The sequence below is a fragment of the Caretta caretta genome, chromosome 8, assembly GCF_965140235.1.
Source record: "Caretta caretta isolate rCarCar2 chromosome 8, rCarCar1.hap1, whole genome shotgun sequence".
Lineage (NCBI taxonomy): Eukaryota > Metazoa > Chordata > Testudines > Cheloniidae > Caretta > Caretta caretta.
Window position 1 is genome coordinate 46,023,057 of NC_134213.1, and position 17,619 is coordinate 46,040,675.

General features: G+C 40.1%; 1 protein-coding gene across 3 annotated transcripts in view; it reads right to left on the minus strand.

Moving 5' to 3' along the window:
* SUCO (SUN domain containing ossification factor) overlaps positions 1–17,619 on the minus strand; it is an 84,306-nt gene that overhangs the window by 26,571 nt on the left and 40,116 nt on the right. For 2 of the 3 annotated variants that reach the window (XM_048860521.2, XM_048860518.2), the window contains exons 7-13: positions 12,988–13,108; positions 11,259–11,383; positions 10,711–10,778; positions 6,207–6,314; positions 4,312–4,417; positions 1,409–1,429; positions 1,118–1,173 (exon numbers count right to left, since the gene is read on the minus strand). In XM_048860521.2, the coding sequence (XP_048716478.2) occupies positions 1,118–1,173; positions 1,409–1,429; positions 4,312–4,417; positions 6,207–6,314; positions 10,711–10,778; positions 11,259–11,383; positions 12,988–13,108 (605 nt within the window). The remainder of the gene's footprint in view (positions 1–1,117; positions 1,174–1,408; positions 1,430–4,311; positions 4,418–6,206; positions 6,315–10,710; positions 10,779–11,258; positions 11,384–12,987; positions 13,109–17,619) is intronic. The other variant, XM_048860519.2, reaches the window with a different exon arrangement.

Here is a 17,619-nt window from a genome sequence, read left to right on the forward strand (position 1 = left end):
CAGTCCCCCTGATGAAATGACTTTTTAAAATTATTTATCCATAGTGGAACAGCTTCAACAGGAGATATTGAGGGAGCCCCAAATCAGAATAACCTACAGTCCTGCGATTATGGCATGCACCTGAGAGGTGGCAGATCCCAGTTCAAATCCCTTCTTCCCCTTAGACACAGGAGGGACTTGAACCAGGGATCACTCACATCCCAAATGAGTACCGTAACCAGTGGGCTAAAAGTTTGAAGGGGTCCTCCTCCTCCTTGCCCCTTCAAGTGTTTTGTGTAAGCTCACCTACATGGCCCGAGCTGGTAGGCAAGGGCTGAGCATGCTTAACAGATTGGGCTCTGCAGATGAATAAGTGGAGGAACCCCTATCTTTCCCCGGTCCATGCATTGTTCTAGGGTTTAGACGTCTGGACGCCTACTGTAGGACTGCAGAGCGAATGATCAGAGGCATAAACATAGGCTTCTAGGGAAACTTAATACACAAATTTAGGCCCCAAGTAATTGCAGGTGTCTACAAGGTTCAGGGGCAGCTGAATCAGGGTTTTGCAAATCCTAGTGGGGCCTGACTCTGGGATTTAGGTACCCAAGGTGGCCATTAGGCATTTAAGTCCTTTTATGAATCTAGCCCCTAATACTGGCCACTATCAAAGACAGTATGATACTGGACTAGATGGAGCTCAGGAACTGCCAGACTGATCAGACCTATGTTTCCTAAGGCCTTTCATAGTCCTTCCCCTCCTTGCTTATCCACTCACTTGTTTTATTGTATTGCACTCCCCATGCTTTGCTCTGACAATTATGCCAGCCTTGAATGCCTTTGTCCACTTCTACAAACATCTCTGCTTTCTATCATGCTGCTACTTAATATGGAACACTTGAATTAGTCCATAAGGCTACCTTTTTTAAATAAAAAAGCTTTCAGTGATTTGGCAGCATCAAGCTATGCAGCAGCTTGTAACTTGAACTTATAAGCAAACAATACACTGATGAATTTCAAAAGGAATAAAGCTACTAAAAGCTCAAACTTGTGTTTTCCAGTTGGCACTAGAAAACATTACTGCACTGCTGCAAAACTAACTAAAGAAAACTCTCAGCTTAAATGTTTCATTCTATATTACCTTATAAGGCTTAGAGGACAAAAGTGTTCTGATCCAAAATGTGATACCAACTCCACCTGAAGAATAAGAAGTATTCAAAATGGAAGACCAGCAAAGAACCATCAAGTTAAACCTCCATTCAACATATCCATACCGTTTTCAATCTGCAAGTTAGGTTTATGTAAGTGATGTGCAGATTGCTCATTACAGAAAGGTTCTTGGAAAGCTTTATTCTTGCCATGCATTAACATGCCAAGCCACAGATTATACCCAAGCCTTATGCATTCAACATTCAGAAAGGAGGTTGCTAACCTTTATGTACTTGATGAACATCTGAAGCAAGAGAAAGGAAAAGAAAAAAAAAGATATCAGTACAAAGGCCATGCCACAGGCAACTAGAATTTTTTTTTAAATAAGTACTATAAAATGCACAAAGAAATAAGACGTGAAGGATAAAGCTGCAACACTACATAGTTTGCTTTAAGTAAACCTAGATTTACTTTAGCCCTCAATTTGCAGACAGAAAGAAATAACATGCACAGAAATCTTTGTTTCTATTAATCGAAAGATATAGTCAGACTCTAAATTTTCTGTTATAGAATGATAAAAAAATTTGATATGCCAGACACAGAATATTGAAATGAATTAATTTTAATAAATATGATTATTATTAAGTTGGGGATGGGGGGAGCATTAAACAGCCTACTGAAAGATGAGAACTTTTAGAAGAAACATTTAGTATGAACTTTATACATACTGTAACTGTTCTAATTTCAATATAACATGTTCTGTTTTACAGAAATATTTCTAGGGGAAGATAGGTGATAGAGCAGCTGAAGAACCAACAGGAAAGTTTTAGCCACTACTATATTTATAACATGCTAGCAAACTATATTCGATATTATAAAAGCCAATACACTCCAAGAACAATTAGCACTTTTAAGATTTCATGGTTTTTGGACCATAATATTTAAGGCAGATTATATACACAAGAGATTTTAAAAATTCTAGCACACTTTTGGTACTTTACTAACAGATAAAGTCACAGTTCTGGCTATACTGATTAGGCTATTAATTCAGCCAGCAGGCAGAGCAAATAGAAGTCTTTATCTTGTCATTTTACAGACTCATGCAGGATTTTTTGGGGTGTAATTATGCAATTAAGAGTTGAAGAGTAAAAGATCTGGATAGTTATTAGCATAGATTACAAGTTAAATCACTCCCACATCATTAGGAAAATAGATTGCTTAATTTTATGGCACAAGACAATTTTTACAGAAATTCAGCAATTTCAAGTGTTTACGTTTCCTTGGACAATGCCAAAGTTTAATTTCTGTAAAAAATTAAACAGTATTGTGATAGAATTTAAAGAAGGGTATAAAGTAAATTACCATGATAACATTAAAAAAAATATACTACAACTTGAACCAACTATAATCTAAACACAGGTTCAAAGGAGAGAGAAAATGCTCAACGAAAGCTAGTATGCTGCAAATTATTTTTTTTAAGTGGGGGAGATTAGCAAATCAAAATCCGTACTGTTTCCATTCAAATTGTGTTACTCCAGAAACCACTGCAGTGCAAGTATATTTGAATTGCAGTTAGGGAATGAAAATGAAATGAAATGAGAATGAAAATAGAAAGCTGGCCTATCTCAGATTTAAGGTTTACTTATGGCACTGTTACATGCTCACTTTTATTAGTGAAAACAAACATTAAGCATGCCAATGCATCAGATAATGTGGTTTTGGATGCTCAGATGAGATGTTAACTAGAGAAAGAAATTGTTCTCTAAATAAATAAATAATAAACTCAAAATGCAAGTATTTGGAAGCAAAAGTATCCTTTTCAGAACAAAAGCAAGTTGCAATTGTACCAATGCATTCTCTTCATTAACTATGAGAGGATTTCTAAATAGGCTAGATTTCACACGTTTTCCTGAAATCTTAAATAAAGTATTCTCAATGCAAAAACAAGCCTTTGTGAATTTATCAATTATTAAATTGTGGCTCCAGCAGCAAGCCTAACTAATTCAGAGGAATTAGCATATGCGGCAGTTACAGCTCAAGAACTCCACTATGAATACTATACTAGATATCAAACCTGATGTTCTAAAATTTTCAGATTTTAATGCATCATTATTTTTGTTTGAAGTTGTGTAGCAATACAGAGTAAAAAATACTGAGGAAGTGTATAATTGCTAGAGAGTAGGTTACACTGTAGAGATACAGAATAAACTACCGCAGGTAATATGAACCTGTGGAAGTGTGCACCACATGTGTATTGGTGTATATTGTACACCTCTACCCCGATATAACGCGACCCGATATAACACGGGTTCGCATATAACGCGGTAAAGCAGGCCTCTTCCCCCACCCCACCCCGGGTCTGGGAGGCAGGAGCTGGGGGGGGCACTTCTGGGGGCCCCGCAGGCCCAGAGTGGCCCGGGTGATTAGCGGGGAGCTGGGAGCCGCCCGCTCCGCTTCCCCGGCCCCAGCCGTGTCACTCAGGGGAGGGGAGGGAGAAGGGATTCCCTCCCCCGCACTCACTGGTGGTGGCGGAAGCAGAGACGCTCGACCCCAGCCCACTCCACTCCACCAGCTCCCAGACCCAGTGCTCCACTTCCTGCCGCCGGCGAGTGCAGCGGGCGTCCTTTCCCCAACCTCGTTGCACTCACTGGCGGTGGGAAGCGGAGCACCATGCATTTTACCGGCACTCACTGTGCTCCACTTCCCACCGCAGCCGGTGAGCGCCTGTCAGTAGGCAGGGTGTCTCTGGAGGGGGCACTCAGGGGACAAGGAGCAGGGGGGCCAAAGCAAGTTCGATATAATGCGGTAATATTTTTTGGCTCCCACGGACCACTTTTTATCGGGGTAGAGGTGTACTTATAAAGAAAATAAAGGTTCTGAAAATGTTTTGCTTCATTAATCCTAAAAAGCAAAGTAAAACACTGGCAGCCAAAACCAAAGTTACAAAATCAGCTGCAGTTGAGAAAATTAATGCTAAAGTTATCAGCCTCTCCTTAATAACCTCTTGTATTTGAATTAATCATAGTATGTCAGTAAACAAAAATTCAGACTGCTAACTGAGCAAGAACTTTTCAACCGACTCTCAAGTAACATTATATTGGTGACTCATGCGAAAGTCATTCTTCAAAATTCTTTATTACATTGAAAGTGAGAATGGTTGCATTCAGTGCACATTAAAAATATTACCTTAACGTATTTCGCATACATCTGTTCATCCAAAGGAAAGCTTTGGACAATTCTCTCATCTCTTGCATGAAAAGTACCTAATTTAATCCATTTATTAGTTGGGTACCTGGAAAATATCAAAAATGTTGACTTCTTTAAAAAGAAGTAGAGAATCATCAAGAATTTTTTGCATAATTTTAATATTCTTTGAATAATTAAGGTTAATTAATATTTTTAAAAATTGATATTTCATTTTTAATATTTTTCATAATTCTTTTTTCATAACTTCAATATTCCCTGTTTAGCCATTCTAAGAAACTCTAAAGCAAATATTTTTACTGAAATCAATCCTGCTTCCATAATGCCTATACAATTATTAAAGGATTATGCACAAGGCCTGTGTTGCTGGGCACCGATTTTGAAATCCAAACAAAATATATTGAAGTATTTGCTTTGAAAAGGAAAAATGGTCTGGATGTTGCAAAGTAAAGAAGTTTGTCAGTCCCAAGTTCAACAGAACATCAGTATTGTTCTTTTAACAAAAGAGACCCTAAACCATTAGATAAAACACTGCTGTTAAAGTATCATACTCAGTGATAATAGAATTAGTCCCAGTTCAGTTACTAAATTACTGAGATTCCAGGCATTTCAAAATGCCTACAGTCTAGAGCAAAGTTTTTTTCATGCTCAGGGATGATTTTAGCTAAGGACTTGCTAACTTAAGAACAAGTTAACTGAATATAAAGTTTACAAACATGTTAATACCTAGTTTAGTATTGCAATAAGGTGTGTGCGTCTGCTTCTTACTACAGACTGCTTTAGATGAATATATAGCTATAAGTGTTGCCCACGTTTAAGTAGCTGGAGGTTAGGGGACAGAGAACATGACAGCTACAAAGTTTGGAATTTTGAAATATGACCAGGCACCCATAGTTTCTGAGCCATCAAAGCTCAAGAGAAGATAATGTCCTTCACAAGTTACTGAGAAGGAGTGATCAGTAGATCCCCTATGCCAGGGTTCTGAACCTTTTTCTTTCTGAGTGCCCCCCCCCGAACATGCTATAAAAACTCCACGGCCCACCTATGCCGCAATAACTGGTTTTCTGCATATAGAAGCCAGGGTGGCGTTAGGAGGTAGAAAGTGGGGCAACTGCCTGGGGCCCCAATGAAACTACACTGCTCAGGCTTCAGCTTCAACGCCAGGTGGCAGGGCTCAGGAACCTGGGCTTCAGCCCCATGCAATGGGACTTCGGCTTTTACACACACACACACACACACACACAGTTTAAAACAGTGATTTTAGTACAAAAACAATGTGATAGAAATGTATGATTAACAACTTCCAGAGGGTGGGAAAGGGCAATAATGCCTAATGGTGTCATTTCTTCCGTTTTGAAAATGGTAAGTAAGAAAATAAAAGGATTTAAAAAGCAAAAAAAAAAGGGGGGGGGTGGGAATATGGGATCTACTAGAGTTAATATTTTACTTTAATGATAACATTGGTTGGGAGTTCAAGATGTGGGCAACTGGTTTTGTACCACTGGAAGGTAAAGATGTGGGATCTCTTAAAAGATGTTACTTGCTTTCCACAATTTAGGATGACAAAGATTGATCTAGAAAGTACAACAGGATATCAAGGTAACAGTGTAGATTAAGTTATTTTGCTTTTTTTGGGGAAAGCTAAATAGCTGATCTACCTATTTTGAAAAACACCTGTTACACACACATGCAGAGTAACTCTTCCATATTATTTCACACCATTTACATTAAGCAAAGGAATGAGCCACACGTAGTATTTTGGTATTCAAATTCTATTAGTTATGAGATCATTGCAATTGTTGAGTATTATTCCTGCTTTATGTTGAGCTTCCTGAACGCAAGTGATCACAAATTCAAATTCTTATTATATGACATACCTGTCGCTAATGGACACTAGGAAGTCTTTAGGAGTAGATGAAAATAATTCATGATTTGCAATGTCAAGCTGCTTTACTTGAATTGGTTCACAGAGCTCAATAACAAACCTTTAAGACAAAAAAGGGATATTGGAAATAAGTGACCCCCAGCAAACACACCATTTCATTACACAATTCAAAACAGTTAGTGCTACTGAATCTTTCATTCACAATGGAAATGTGCCACAAGATAGCTTTACAACAATACAGAGGCACCACTCACTGCTACTTTTAGAAAATCTGTCAAAAAAACTGCTCCTCTGATGTGTGGGTGGGTTGCAGATTATTCTGCTCTTAAATTCTATATACAGGGAATGGAATAAAATGTTAGCTCAAAACATCCATTTTCTCAAGGTAAAATAATGCAACTCTTGTTTCTTTCAAATTAAGCTTACTCGGAAAAGTGACATCTTATCCCACAGATATGGCCCCTCTGAGTATTCAGGGCCATATCCATTTATTTCAGTAAGTACCTACTACTGTTTATTCCTGATAATATTCCAAAGCCAATACAACTCCAGAAGAGCAAACTAGATTCTATTCTGGCTTGCTCTTTATTAACGGAAATTATTAATTATTAAACCCCCACAGTAGAAGGAGCTAGATCAACAGAAGAATTCTTCCATTGACCTAGCTCCCAACTCTTGGAGAGATGGATTACCTGCACAGATGGACCAATGCTTTCTGTCCGTGTAGACACTGCACAGGTGCCATGTTGTAGCTGTGCCGCTGTAGTGCACACACACCTTAAGTACGCAGAGGGTGTTTTTGGACAGTTTGTGGATTTGGTAGTTTGGAAAATGTATTGCTTTAAGGACTTGTGCCCACCACATGTACAAATTTGAGAACTGAACTATTAAAACAAAAATTCACACCATTTATTAAATAAAAAGAAAAAAGGTAGTGAGTTAAACTGTGAGGAAGATGGAGGGAATTGAAGAGGGAACCTGCATAAAGTTGTCTGTAGTTTATAGTCTCACATTGCCATAGCAGTTCCTATCACCTTCTGAAGATCCAAATTTCTAAAGATCACAAAGGAAAACAGAGCAGCACTCCCAATCATTGCATTTCCATGTAATGCACACAGGAAATTAAAAAAGTTTTATATTAACTTCTCCAGTTGTTCATGCAGCCCAGAGTACGTAGTGTATAAAGTTGAGACAGCATGCAGGAAATGGTGGAACCTGCACTTACTCCACAATACAGCTTTCTACCAGGTCTACACTACAATCTTACATCGGTATAACTACACCACTGAGGAGTGTGAAAAACCCACACCCATGAGATATAGTTATACTGACCTAATCCACAGTGTAGACAGCACTGTCAAGGGGAGAGCTCTTCCCATAGCTACTGCATCTCATGGAAGTACATTAACTATGCAGACGAGAAAAGCTCTCCCGCTGTCATAGTAGCGTCTTCACTAAAGCACGACAGTGGTGCAGTTGTGCCACCGCAATGCTGTGTATGTAGACAAGCCCTATGACGATAAGGACAACCAAGGGAATTATAAATCATTTCGCTTAACTTCAGTACCTGGAAAGGTAATGGAGCAAATGATCAGTTTGTAAACACCTAGACGATAAGGTGACAAACAGTAAACCTGGATTTTTTGAGAACAAATTATGTCAAACCAATCTAATATCCTTCTTTGACAGGGTAACAAGCCTTGCAGTTAGGGGGCAAGCAGTAGATTGATATCTTGACATTAGTAAGGCTTTTTATACGGTCTCACATGACCTTCTCATAAGCAAACTGGGGAAATATAGCCTAGATGAACCTATTATAAGGTTGGGTGCACAACTGGTTGGAAAACCATACTCGGAGTAATTATCAAGGGTTCACAGTTAAACTGGAAGGGCATACTGAATGGGATCCTGCAGGGATCGGTCCTCTGTCCTATTCTATTCAGTATCTTCATAAATGGTTTGGACAATGGCATAGAGAACACATTTAAAAAGTTTACAGATGATACCAAGCTGGGAGGGATTGCAAGCGCTTTAGAATTCAAAATGATCTTGACAGACCGGAGAAACGGTCTGAAATAAACAGGATGAAATTCAATAAGGACAAATGCAAAGCACTACCCTTGGAAGGAATATGCCATTTGTACAATTGATTATGACTGCCTAGGAAGTACCGCAGAAAATGATCTGGGAATTACAGTGGATCACAAACTAAATATGAGTCAACAATCTAATACTGTGGAAAAAAGCCAACATCATTCTGGGATGTATTAGCAGTTTTGTAAGCAAGATACGATAAATAATTCTTCCACTCTATTCAGCACTGAAAAGGCCTCAATTGGAGTACTGTTTCCAATTCGAGACATCACATTTCAGGAAACGTGGACAAACTGCAGAACATCTTGAGGAGAAGAAGAAAAATGATTAAAGGTCTAGAAAATATGACCTACACAGAAACAGTGAAAAAACTGGGTTTGTTTAGCCTGGAGACGAGAAGACTGAAGAGGGACACGATAACAGTCTTCAAGCATGTAAAAGATGGTTATAAAGAGGAGGGTGATCAATTGTTCTCCTGATCCACTGAGGATAGGACAAGAAGTAATGGATTGCAGTAATTAAACTGCATCCAGGTTAGACATTAGGAAGCTTCCCAACTGTAAGGGTAGTTAAGCACTAGAACAAAATTACTTATGGAGATTGTGGAATCTCCACCACTGGAGATTTTTAAGAATAGGTTAGATAAAAACCTGTCAGGGATGGGACTAGATAATACTTAGTCCTGCTTCTGTGCAGGATACTGGACTAGATGACCTACTGAGAGCCCTTCCAGTTCTATATTCCTATGATTCTAACCAGATACCTGAATATTTTTACATATGCTATCTGTTTAGAGGAGAAGCAGGCTTGTGCAGACTGCTAATTGTTACTTAGAAATAATAGTCCGAAACAAGAGCACTGCCACCAACTGAAGATGCATAAGAAAATTTCAAAGCATAAAGGATTAGCAAAAAAGAGCCCACATCAACTGTCAAGCGACAAGCCCAGTGTAAATAATGTAAATTCTTCAGATGACATTTATTATGAATATTCAACTTTCAAGTTCACTACTAAGGACTCTGTTAATTAGCCACTCCCAGGCCTCATTCCAGGTTAAACATTTCCCTTTATTCGTTTCTTCAGTGCGCCTCATCTTAACTAGCCTGTATTTGAAAAGGACTTAATATGCTAACTGATTTAATCAGAGAAGATACAGTACAACAATGAAGAGAAACAGCTGTCCTAGTCTCTCTCCAGGATTCGAATATATTTGTTTCCATGGTGCTCCCAGCCCAGGAGAGTTAGAGCCCTGGGTTACTGTCTAAACTCAGAGTTTCAGCACAGTAACTCACTGTGCTACAATATCAATCAGTTTATTGAAAAAATTATAATCCTGAGATACATTTAATACTGTACAAGTCACAATTTGAATTAAAAGCAGACTTTCGATTTTTATGCAACTGGAACAGATTTACAGCATATATTCAATAGCATACTGATAAATGCCATATGCACCAACATCTGATATACCTAGGGTAATCCATCCTACATACAGACCAAACTAAAAATCACCACAAACCTGGAAAAAAAAAATACGATTCAAATCAGTGTTTTAAACTCCTTCAAAAGCAACTATACAGTTGTGGAAGATTCACTTAGGTCTTTACAAAAGCCAAGTGGATGCACAGGTTTTTCTCTTCCCTAAGATCATAGATTTCACAGAAAAAGCTAAATAATAGTGTGTCATGAAAAACATCAGCTCTGTTAAAAACCATGGCACTCAAATGTTCTGCTGGTTCATGTGTGGAGAAGATTCAGAATTATGAAAAAGATTGGGCAATCAATCTTGAGCTAAGTGGCACCAGCTCTTGGACTCGGAAGCTGAGCTTGCTGATTACAAAAGAACTGATCATGAAGAGGGCTCCTGTGACAATGGTGGGCATGGTATAAGAAGTGTTAGACTGAAGCAGGGGAGAAAGGAAAAGAATATAGGAACTTTAGAAGAGAGATCTGACTCCCAAAAAACCCCACAGTACTGTTTTCTTTGAGGTGGGAAGGGCTAGAACTGCCTTCTGTGTTTTCTTTTCCCTTCTCCTTATGCTGCTCTCCTTGGTTTAGTCTGCAGAGCAACCTCCTTGTTTCAGATGCCATGGGAGCAACTAAGCTACAGAGACCAAGCACAAAACTCAAAACTTAGGTGAACCCGTCCCTCTATCACCATATCTCAACACCACAGAGAAAGTAGTACTACCACCAAATTGGGTTTTCTCTGCAGTGGAGGAAATTAATGAAGGTCCACCTTCTTCTAAACTCTTGAGTATTTTCCCTCTCTACCCCACTCTGAATAGTTTAGTGTCACTTAAGGCAGGCAGATTCTGATCTCAAGTAAATGGACCAGTTTGCACATATTCCCAGCAGGATGGCAAACCAAAAAACCCTATGCACAGTGCTACATAACTTACCAGATTTTAGTACTGCATGGATTTAGCATATAGAGGTCCATGTTTTCTATCAGAATTGCTGATGTACTCTAAATGGATAATAAAATTCTTAAGTTATGACAGGTAATAAAGAATTAAAATAAAGCAACATTTCCTTTAACATAAATGGCCTTTCAACCCATACTTCTGCATTTAGAGTGCACATATAATTCTAATAGTCAAATACCAAGTTATGGAACTGGTTGAACAGGACAGCATGCAGAAGATAACACATCTCAGATTACATATACCCCCAGAGGATTAGTCCTTATTAAATAAGCTGGCAAGATTTTACAGCACACAACATAACTAGCTTCCATATAGATTCCTATGCTAGGTAGAGGTTTTCACAGAATTCCAGTATTTCAAAAGCCAAAAAAAAAAAAAACCCACTGAAAAACGGTTAGAAACACTGACTTGGAAAACCAATGTTTTGTTTTAAGGTAAATGTGGCTAGAACACAGTACAAGATCATATTTAAAATATGCACACATATACATTCATAACCCCAAATTAGTCAATAAAATTACCTTTGCTTCTGGATTAGCTGCCAGTATTTTGGCACCACACTCTACCGAGGCATAGTTATTTCTGTTTTTCTGAACTTTTTTTGTGGCATGTTGTCCTCCATTAGAGGATGGGTGCATTGATTGACCTGCAGACAACATACATTTTATTGTTAACAAGGTAACAAAAGACCTGTATGGGCTTAATCTTTTCAGATCTGAAGAAAGTATTGTTATTCAACATTTGAGTAACAAAGCTGCAAGCTTCAACATAAGTGTACAAATTAATTCACTGTACGTGATAAAACTGTGTAAAAATAATGCTCTTTCCATAGAGCTGCTTTTAAGGTTCCTCTTTCAATTTTTATGTAGAACTTAATAGTTAACTTAAATAATTTATCTTGTTCCCATGTTAGCACTTCAATTTGCCAATGCAGGGAAGCTTTCATCTATATGAAACAAGAATTTGGGCATGATTTTTAAAGTGTTAAATTGTTGACAAACTCCCAAAAGGGAAATTAATTTGCCAAAGTGCAAGAGGCATTCAATTTGTTCTCTCTTCTCTATCAGAAGAGAGCACAATATTTCAAATAGATTTCAGTGACTGGTGCTCTGTAAATAAAACACAATGTAATACGTACCTTGTGTTCTTGACCAGTCGACAGCTGTACAAATGTCTGATGTGACGCATGTATGACAAGGCTTAGGCAACAGTGATTACCATTACTCAGAATTCCCTGACTTTTGTGGAATAAGGCCACAAATTTTTTCTTTATGTAATTTGTAGTAAAGTTTTAAATATTATAAAAACCAAGAAAGATACAGTAGATATCGGAATGAAGATAATGACCCACACATCAAAACTTTTTGGACATTTACAGACACAGCTATGTAATGGTGGGATAGACATGTTTTAGTAGCGTTCATTCAGAAACTTCCTTGTACTCACAGGTGACAAAGGAAAAGAAAGGTATGCAGGGCATCCTAAATGAGTGTTGATAAAACTTTGCCATCATGTATTCTCTATATGCCATCTCTTTTACCAAAGTTCAATAATACAGACACTTGAGTTTTTAAAAATGTCACTAAGACTATTTTTTGTAGACCTCCACCTAATGTCAAGTGTCTTAATTATTGAGTGAGAACAGCACAAATCTTAGGGAAACCCATAAAAGCCTTTAAATATTAATTTTTTTAGATTTACTATATATGCCATGACTTTAAAATAGTTATTGTAGGACATTTCTGGGCTCGAAATAAGCACCAGGTTCCATGGGAAGATGGGGAAATGTTCCCTTTCCCAGCTCTATAGGACTGCAAGATTACTATCTTTAAAGTCTGATATTTCTATGTTCAGTTAAGGAGATACTTGAGCAGGACTAGCTGCTTCAGCATCAGGGTTTCTTCTGCAAAATGGAAGTCTGCCTAACAGTTTGCAATGAAATAGCTGCACACAAGTCCCAGTTGCTTTAATTAACGTTGAAATTCTTGCAATTTTGATGTTTATGAAATACTGCCAAATGCCAATGCCTTGCCATATTCTACAGGGATAATATTTTGACAGACAACTACAAAAGGAAGTCAGTTGCATTTCTGTATTATATATTTTTAGTACAGAAATGGACTTTTGGGCTGTATCCTAATGCATTTACTTGTACTATTTAAATTTTAGACAAAGTTAATAGAAGAGGAAACACTAGAATACGGAAGTGGCTCATATTTAGACCAAAGGAATTAACCATAGAGAAATTACTTTTTTCTTTTTCTACTTCCATAACCTTCTTCTTCCACTCGTCAAATGTTGGGATGTCTCCTGGGTCCTTTGGGGTTATTACTGATGTAGGGTCAATTTCTCCTGCTTTTTTATAGTCTTTCTGCAAAACAAAATAATCAAGCAATATACAGGATTCAGGTTTTTAGACAGCAACATTAAATCAAGAAAATACAAAGAACTGCAGTGCTTTTTAAAAACCAAACAAATTCCAAATCAAAATAATATTAAATGGACGAGGTGGAGGAGTTAATATCTTTTATTGGACCAAATTCTGTTGATATGAGAGAAGCTTCTGAGCTTACAAAGGGTTTCTCTGCAAGTTTGGGAAGAGGAGCTCTTTAAGAGCATAAGACTGGCCATATTTACTCCTGAGGGCATTCTGCGCCAAAAAATTAAAATTGTATTTTTAAAATTATTTAAAAAGTTTTAAAATTAAAAGTATTTTAAAATTCTGCAAATCTTGTCAAATAAATGCGGAGGCTCCAGCAAGGCATTGGGGAGCACAAGCCACTAGCTGCAGAGGTGGGAGATCACTGTGTAGCTCCCGCCCCGGGACACGGACTCAGTGGTGAGGCTGCAACCAACCCTGACATAGCGTAAGGACAGGGCCTGCCCCAGAAATACCCTAGGGCCCTGCCCCTCCATGCCAGGTGCACCAGGTGTGGGCAGACAGGCTCAACAAGGCAGGAGCCAAGTGTGGAGGGGCTTAGTGTGGGGGGCTCCAGGTGGGGGTTGAGGGGGGTCTGTGTGGGGCAATCTGGGTGCGAGCTGCTCAGTGGGGGGATCTGGGTGCGGAGGAATCTGGATACCCAAAGGCTTCTTGGGAGGTAATGGGGGCAGCAGTAATGGGACTCTGCAAGGGGATCCAGGTGAAGGTGGTTGGGGATCAGTGCGGGGGGGATACAGCTCGGCAGGGGATCTGGGTGTGGGAAGCTCAGTGGGGGATCCAGATGCTGGGGGAGTGGGACTCAGTGAAGTGGGCAACCAGGAGCAGTGGTTGGGGCTCACTAGTATGGGGATCTGGGTACCTCATTGGGGTGGTCCAGGTGTAGGGGGAGTTGGGCTCAGCAGGGGGACTCTGAATGGGGGCGGGGACGAAATGAGGCTCAGCAGGGGGATCTGGGTATGAGGGGGTCTGGATGCACAGAGGTTGGGTGGATGGGGGAGCAGCTCCCTGTACAGTGATCCTTTCCCCTGCAACTGAGGAGCCATGGGTGCAGGAAGTGGGAGTGGGGGGGAGGGAGGCTTTGCAGAGCTTTCTACAGCTGGGAGGGAAATCTGGGGGTAAGTCTGATCCATCCCCCGATGCCGCGCAGGGAAAGAGGAAGTCCTATCCTCCCCAGCCCAGCCCAGCCAGGTCTAGCAGCTGAGCCCGGCATAGGTAGGAGCCACCAGCCAGGTCTTCCCCAGTCCTGCCTCCTGCCCCACAGTGATTTATCTCTCTACCGGCTGCCCTGGGCATCCAACGCATACTGCTAAGGAGGATCACATGACCCCTCTTGTGGCTTCCTTTTGCTTTCCCATCAGTGTCATTTTTCTGCGGGGAAGCAAATAAATCTGATGGGCATAAATTTTGTGCATGCGCAAAGGCGCAGAATTCCCCCAGGAGTACATACTGGGTCAGACCAAAGGTCCATCTAGCCAAGTATCCTGTCTTCAGACAATGGCTAATGCCAGGTGCTTCAGAGGGAATTAACCAAACAGGTAATCAAATGATCTTTGGATTACCTATTCAGGTAAATATAAGGTGAAACAGCATAAGTAGTTAACACATTCAAGGGACCATTCAAGGTGAAGTCGCCAGTTAACACCTCTCCAGTCATTGGGGGGGTGGGGGGGGGGGGAAACTGGAGGGAATGTTAAGTGGGTTATAGATTGTCGTAATAAACCATAAATCCAGTGTGTATATTCAGGTCATGATTTTTAGTATCTACCAAAGTTATGAAATTAAGCTCCCAGGTTTGTCTTTTGAAGCTGTTGTGCAGTTTTCTTTTGTGGATGAGAAAGGAGAGGTCAGACAGATGGATCACTTTGTGAAAAAAAGCTGTTCACCCACGGCTGATAAGGTGTTTGTGTCTCATTTTTCTGAGAGTTCATTTGAGAGAGAGTGTAGCAATTGACTTGTTTCACCCAGTTATTTGGACATTTAGTGCACTGGATGAGGTATACCACATGTTGTAATAGACATATGTAGAACCCATGGATCTTGAGAAGTGTATTATGGGGGTATTGATTATTGCAGAATAAAGATGTTTCTGCAGGTTGCGCATCTGTTCTGGTAGCATCTCGTGCCACTTTGAGTTGGTGTGTCCTGGTCTATGGGAAGCTTGCTTCTGATGATGAGCTGGGAGAGGCTAGAGGGTTATTTGAAGGCCAGAAGAGGGGGTTCAGGCATGATCTTTCAGGATGGGGTCCCCAAAAAATATGGATTAGAGTTTATGATAACCTGTACAGGTTCCAGTGTGCGGTGGTAGGTGACAGCTAGAGGTATGTGGTCAGAGGAGATTTTTATTTCTGTATTGAAGCAGATTCTCTCAAGGTATTTGGGTGGCCTGTTCCATGATGCAACTACTTCTCTGGTGGAATGTCCTTGTTCGGTGAAGACTGTTTTAAGTGTGAAGTTATATATCCCAGACTTTCAACTTGAAGCATATTCGGTGGTATCTGAATGCCTGGCTGTAGATAGCAGATTTCTTGATCTGTTTGAGGTGCTTACTGGATCTATAAAGGCAGATGTGGTGATCTGTGGATTTCTCATACATAGTAGTCTGGAGGGTTTCACTGTTGAAGCGGATTGTGGCGTCCAGGAAGTTGATGCTAGTGTGAGAGCGTTCTACAGAAATTTTAATGGATGGATCATGGTGGTTGAACTTGTGGTGGAAGTCTGAGGGAGTTTAGGTCATCTGTCCAGAGGATGAAAACATCACTGATATATGTGAAGTATGTCACTGATTTTGTGGTGCATTTTTCCAGAAATTCTTCAAGGTGACCCATGAAGAGGTTGGCACATTTGGGAGCCATCCTAGTACTTAGGGCTGTTCCCATGGTTTGGGCAAAGTATTTATTGTTGAATGTAAAACTTATGGGTGAGTAGGGTGACCCGAGGGCAAGTGTGAAAAATCGGGACGGGGGTGGGGAGTAACAGGTGCCTATAAAAGAAAAAGCCCCCAAAATTGGGACTGTCCCTATAAAATCGGGACATCTGGTCACCCTATGGGTGAGGATGAAAATGGATGAATTTGGCGATGTGCTGTGGGTGGAAATCAGAGGGTTGTCCATTATCTTGTAAATATTTGAGGCAGACACACATGCCATCATTGTGAGGGATGTTGGTGTATAGGGAGGTGACATCCATAGTGCAAAAAAGACGGTGGTCTGAGCGAGGTTACTAATGTTGTGGAGTTTCTGGAAGAATCGGTTGTGTCCTAGAGGAAGGTGGCTCTTTGCGTGGTGAATGGTTTGAGGATGGTTTCTATGGGTCTGCCTGGATTCCCTGGTTTGTGTATCTTGGGAACATGTAAAAGGTGTCTTGGTTGGATTTGTGGGAGGATGAAGCTGTGGAGTTTCTCTTGGAGTAGTTTGGGGAAGAATTTCATGATATCCTTAATTTCCTAGGTAAATTGGGGTGTACAGTCTTCTTTGAATTCTTTGTAGTGGGTGGTGTCGGAGAAATGTCAGTTGGCCTCATTAATGGAGTCATGGTTGAGGACTACGATAATGCCTCCTTTGTCTGTTAATTTGAGCACTATTTGGTGGTTGGATTTCAGGGTCTGTATACCTGTCCCCTTGGCAGTGGAGAGATTGTGATGGATGTGATGTTTGTTAAGGATTTCACAGTCAATTTTTTTCCTGAAGCGATCAACATTATCAAGAGTGTGGTTTTGTCTTCTCTGTGAGGTCCAGTCAGACGATTCTTTTTTCTTATGACTGTCAGTCGGGACATGGTAATTGTGGGTGGTGTCGCCATTGTTGTGAAAAAATTCTTTGAGGCAAAAGGCAGCAGCAGAACTCTTATAGTTCTCCCCATGTTTAGTATGGTATCAGGTTCTGTGTCATCGCCGAAGTTCAATCCCTTGGAGAGTACAGATAGTTCAGCTCTGGTTAGAGATAATCTTCATAAATTCATGATGTTGGGGAGTTGTGTAGTGTCCACATGGCAGATCCTTGTGCCATGGTTTCTCCCAGAGATGGCATTGTGTGGGCTCTGGAGTTGTAGCTGATTCCACTTTTTGTGTTGGATGGCTGTCAGGGTTTTTTTTAATAGTTGCTTTGGGGTTCTTGCATTATTTCCAAGTAAGTTTTGTGACTTTTTCTCTTCCAACAGAAACTGCCCATTTTACACAGAAGAATGGGGCAGTACAGGGGAGAGAAACCATTTTTTTATATTGAAAAGAAAGTGCTTTTTCTGCTGTAAATCAAATTTGTTTTTTCCCTTTACTGTTCTCCCCACTATGAGATAAAAGATCCTCGTTTGCCACCCTCCTGGTCAGCTTTCTACAATTTTTTTAGATTTAGAATATCAGCCCTTCCTCCTCTGTGATGAAGGATCTTGGCAAGATCATTCAATGACCTAACTAGTGAAATCACATCACACAAGGCAGTAATCAGAAC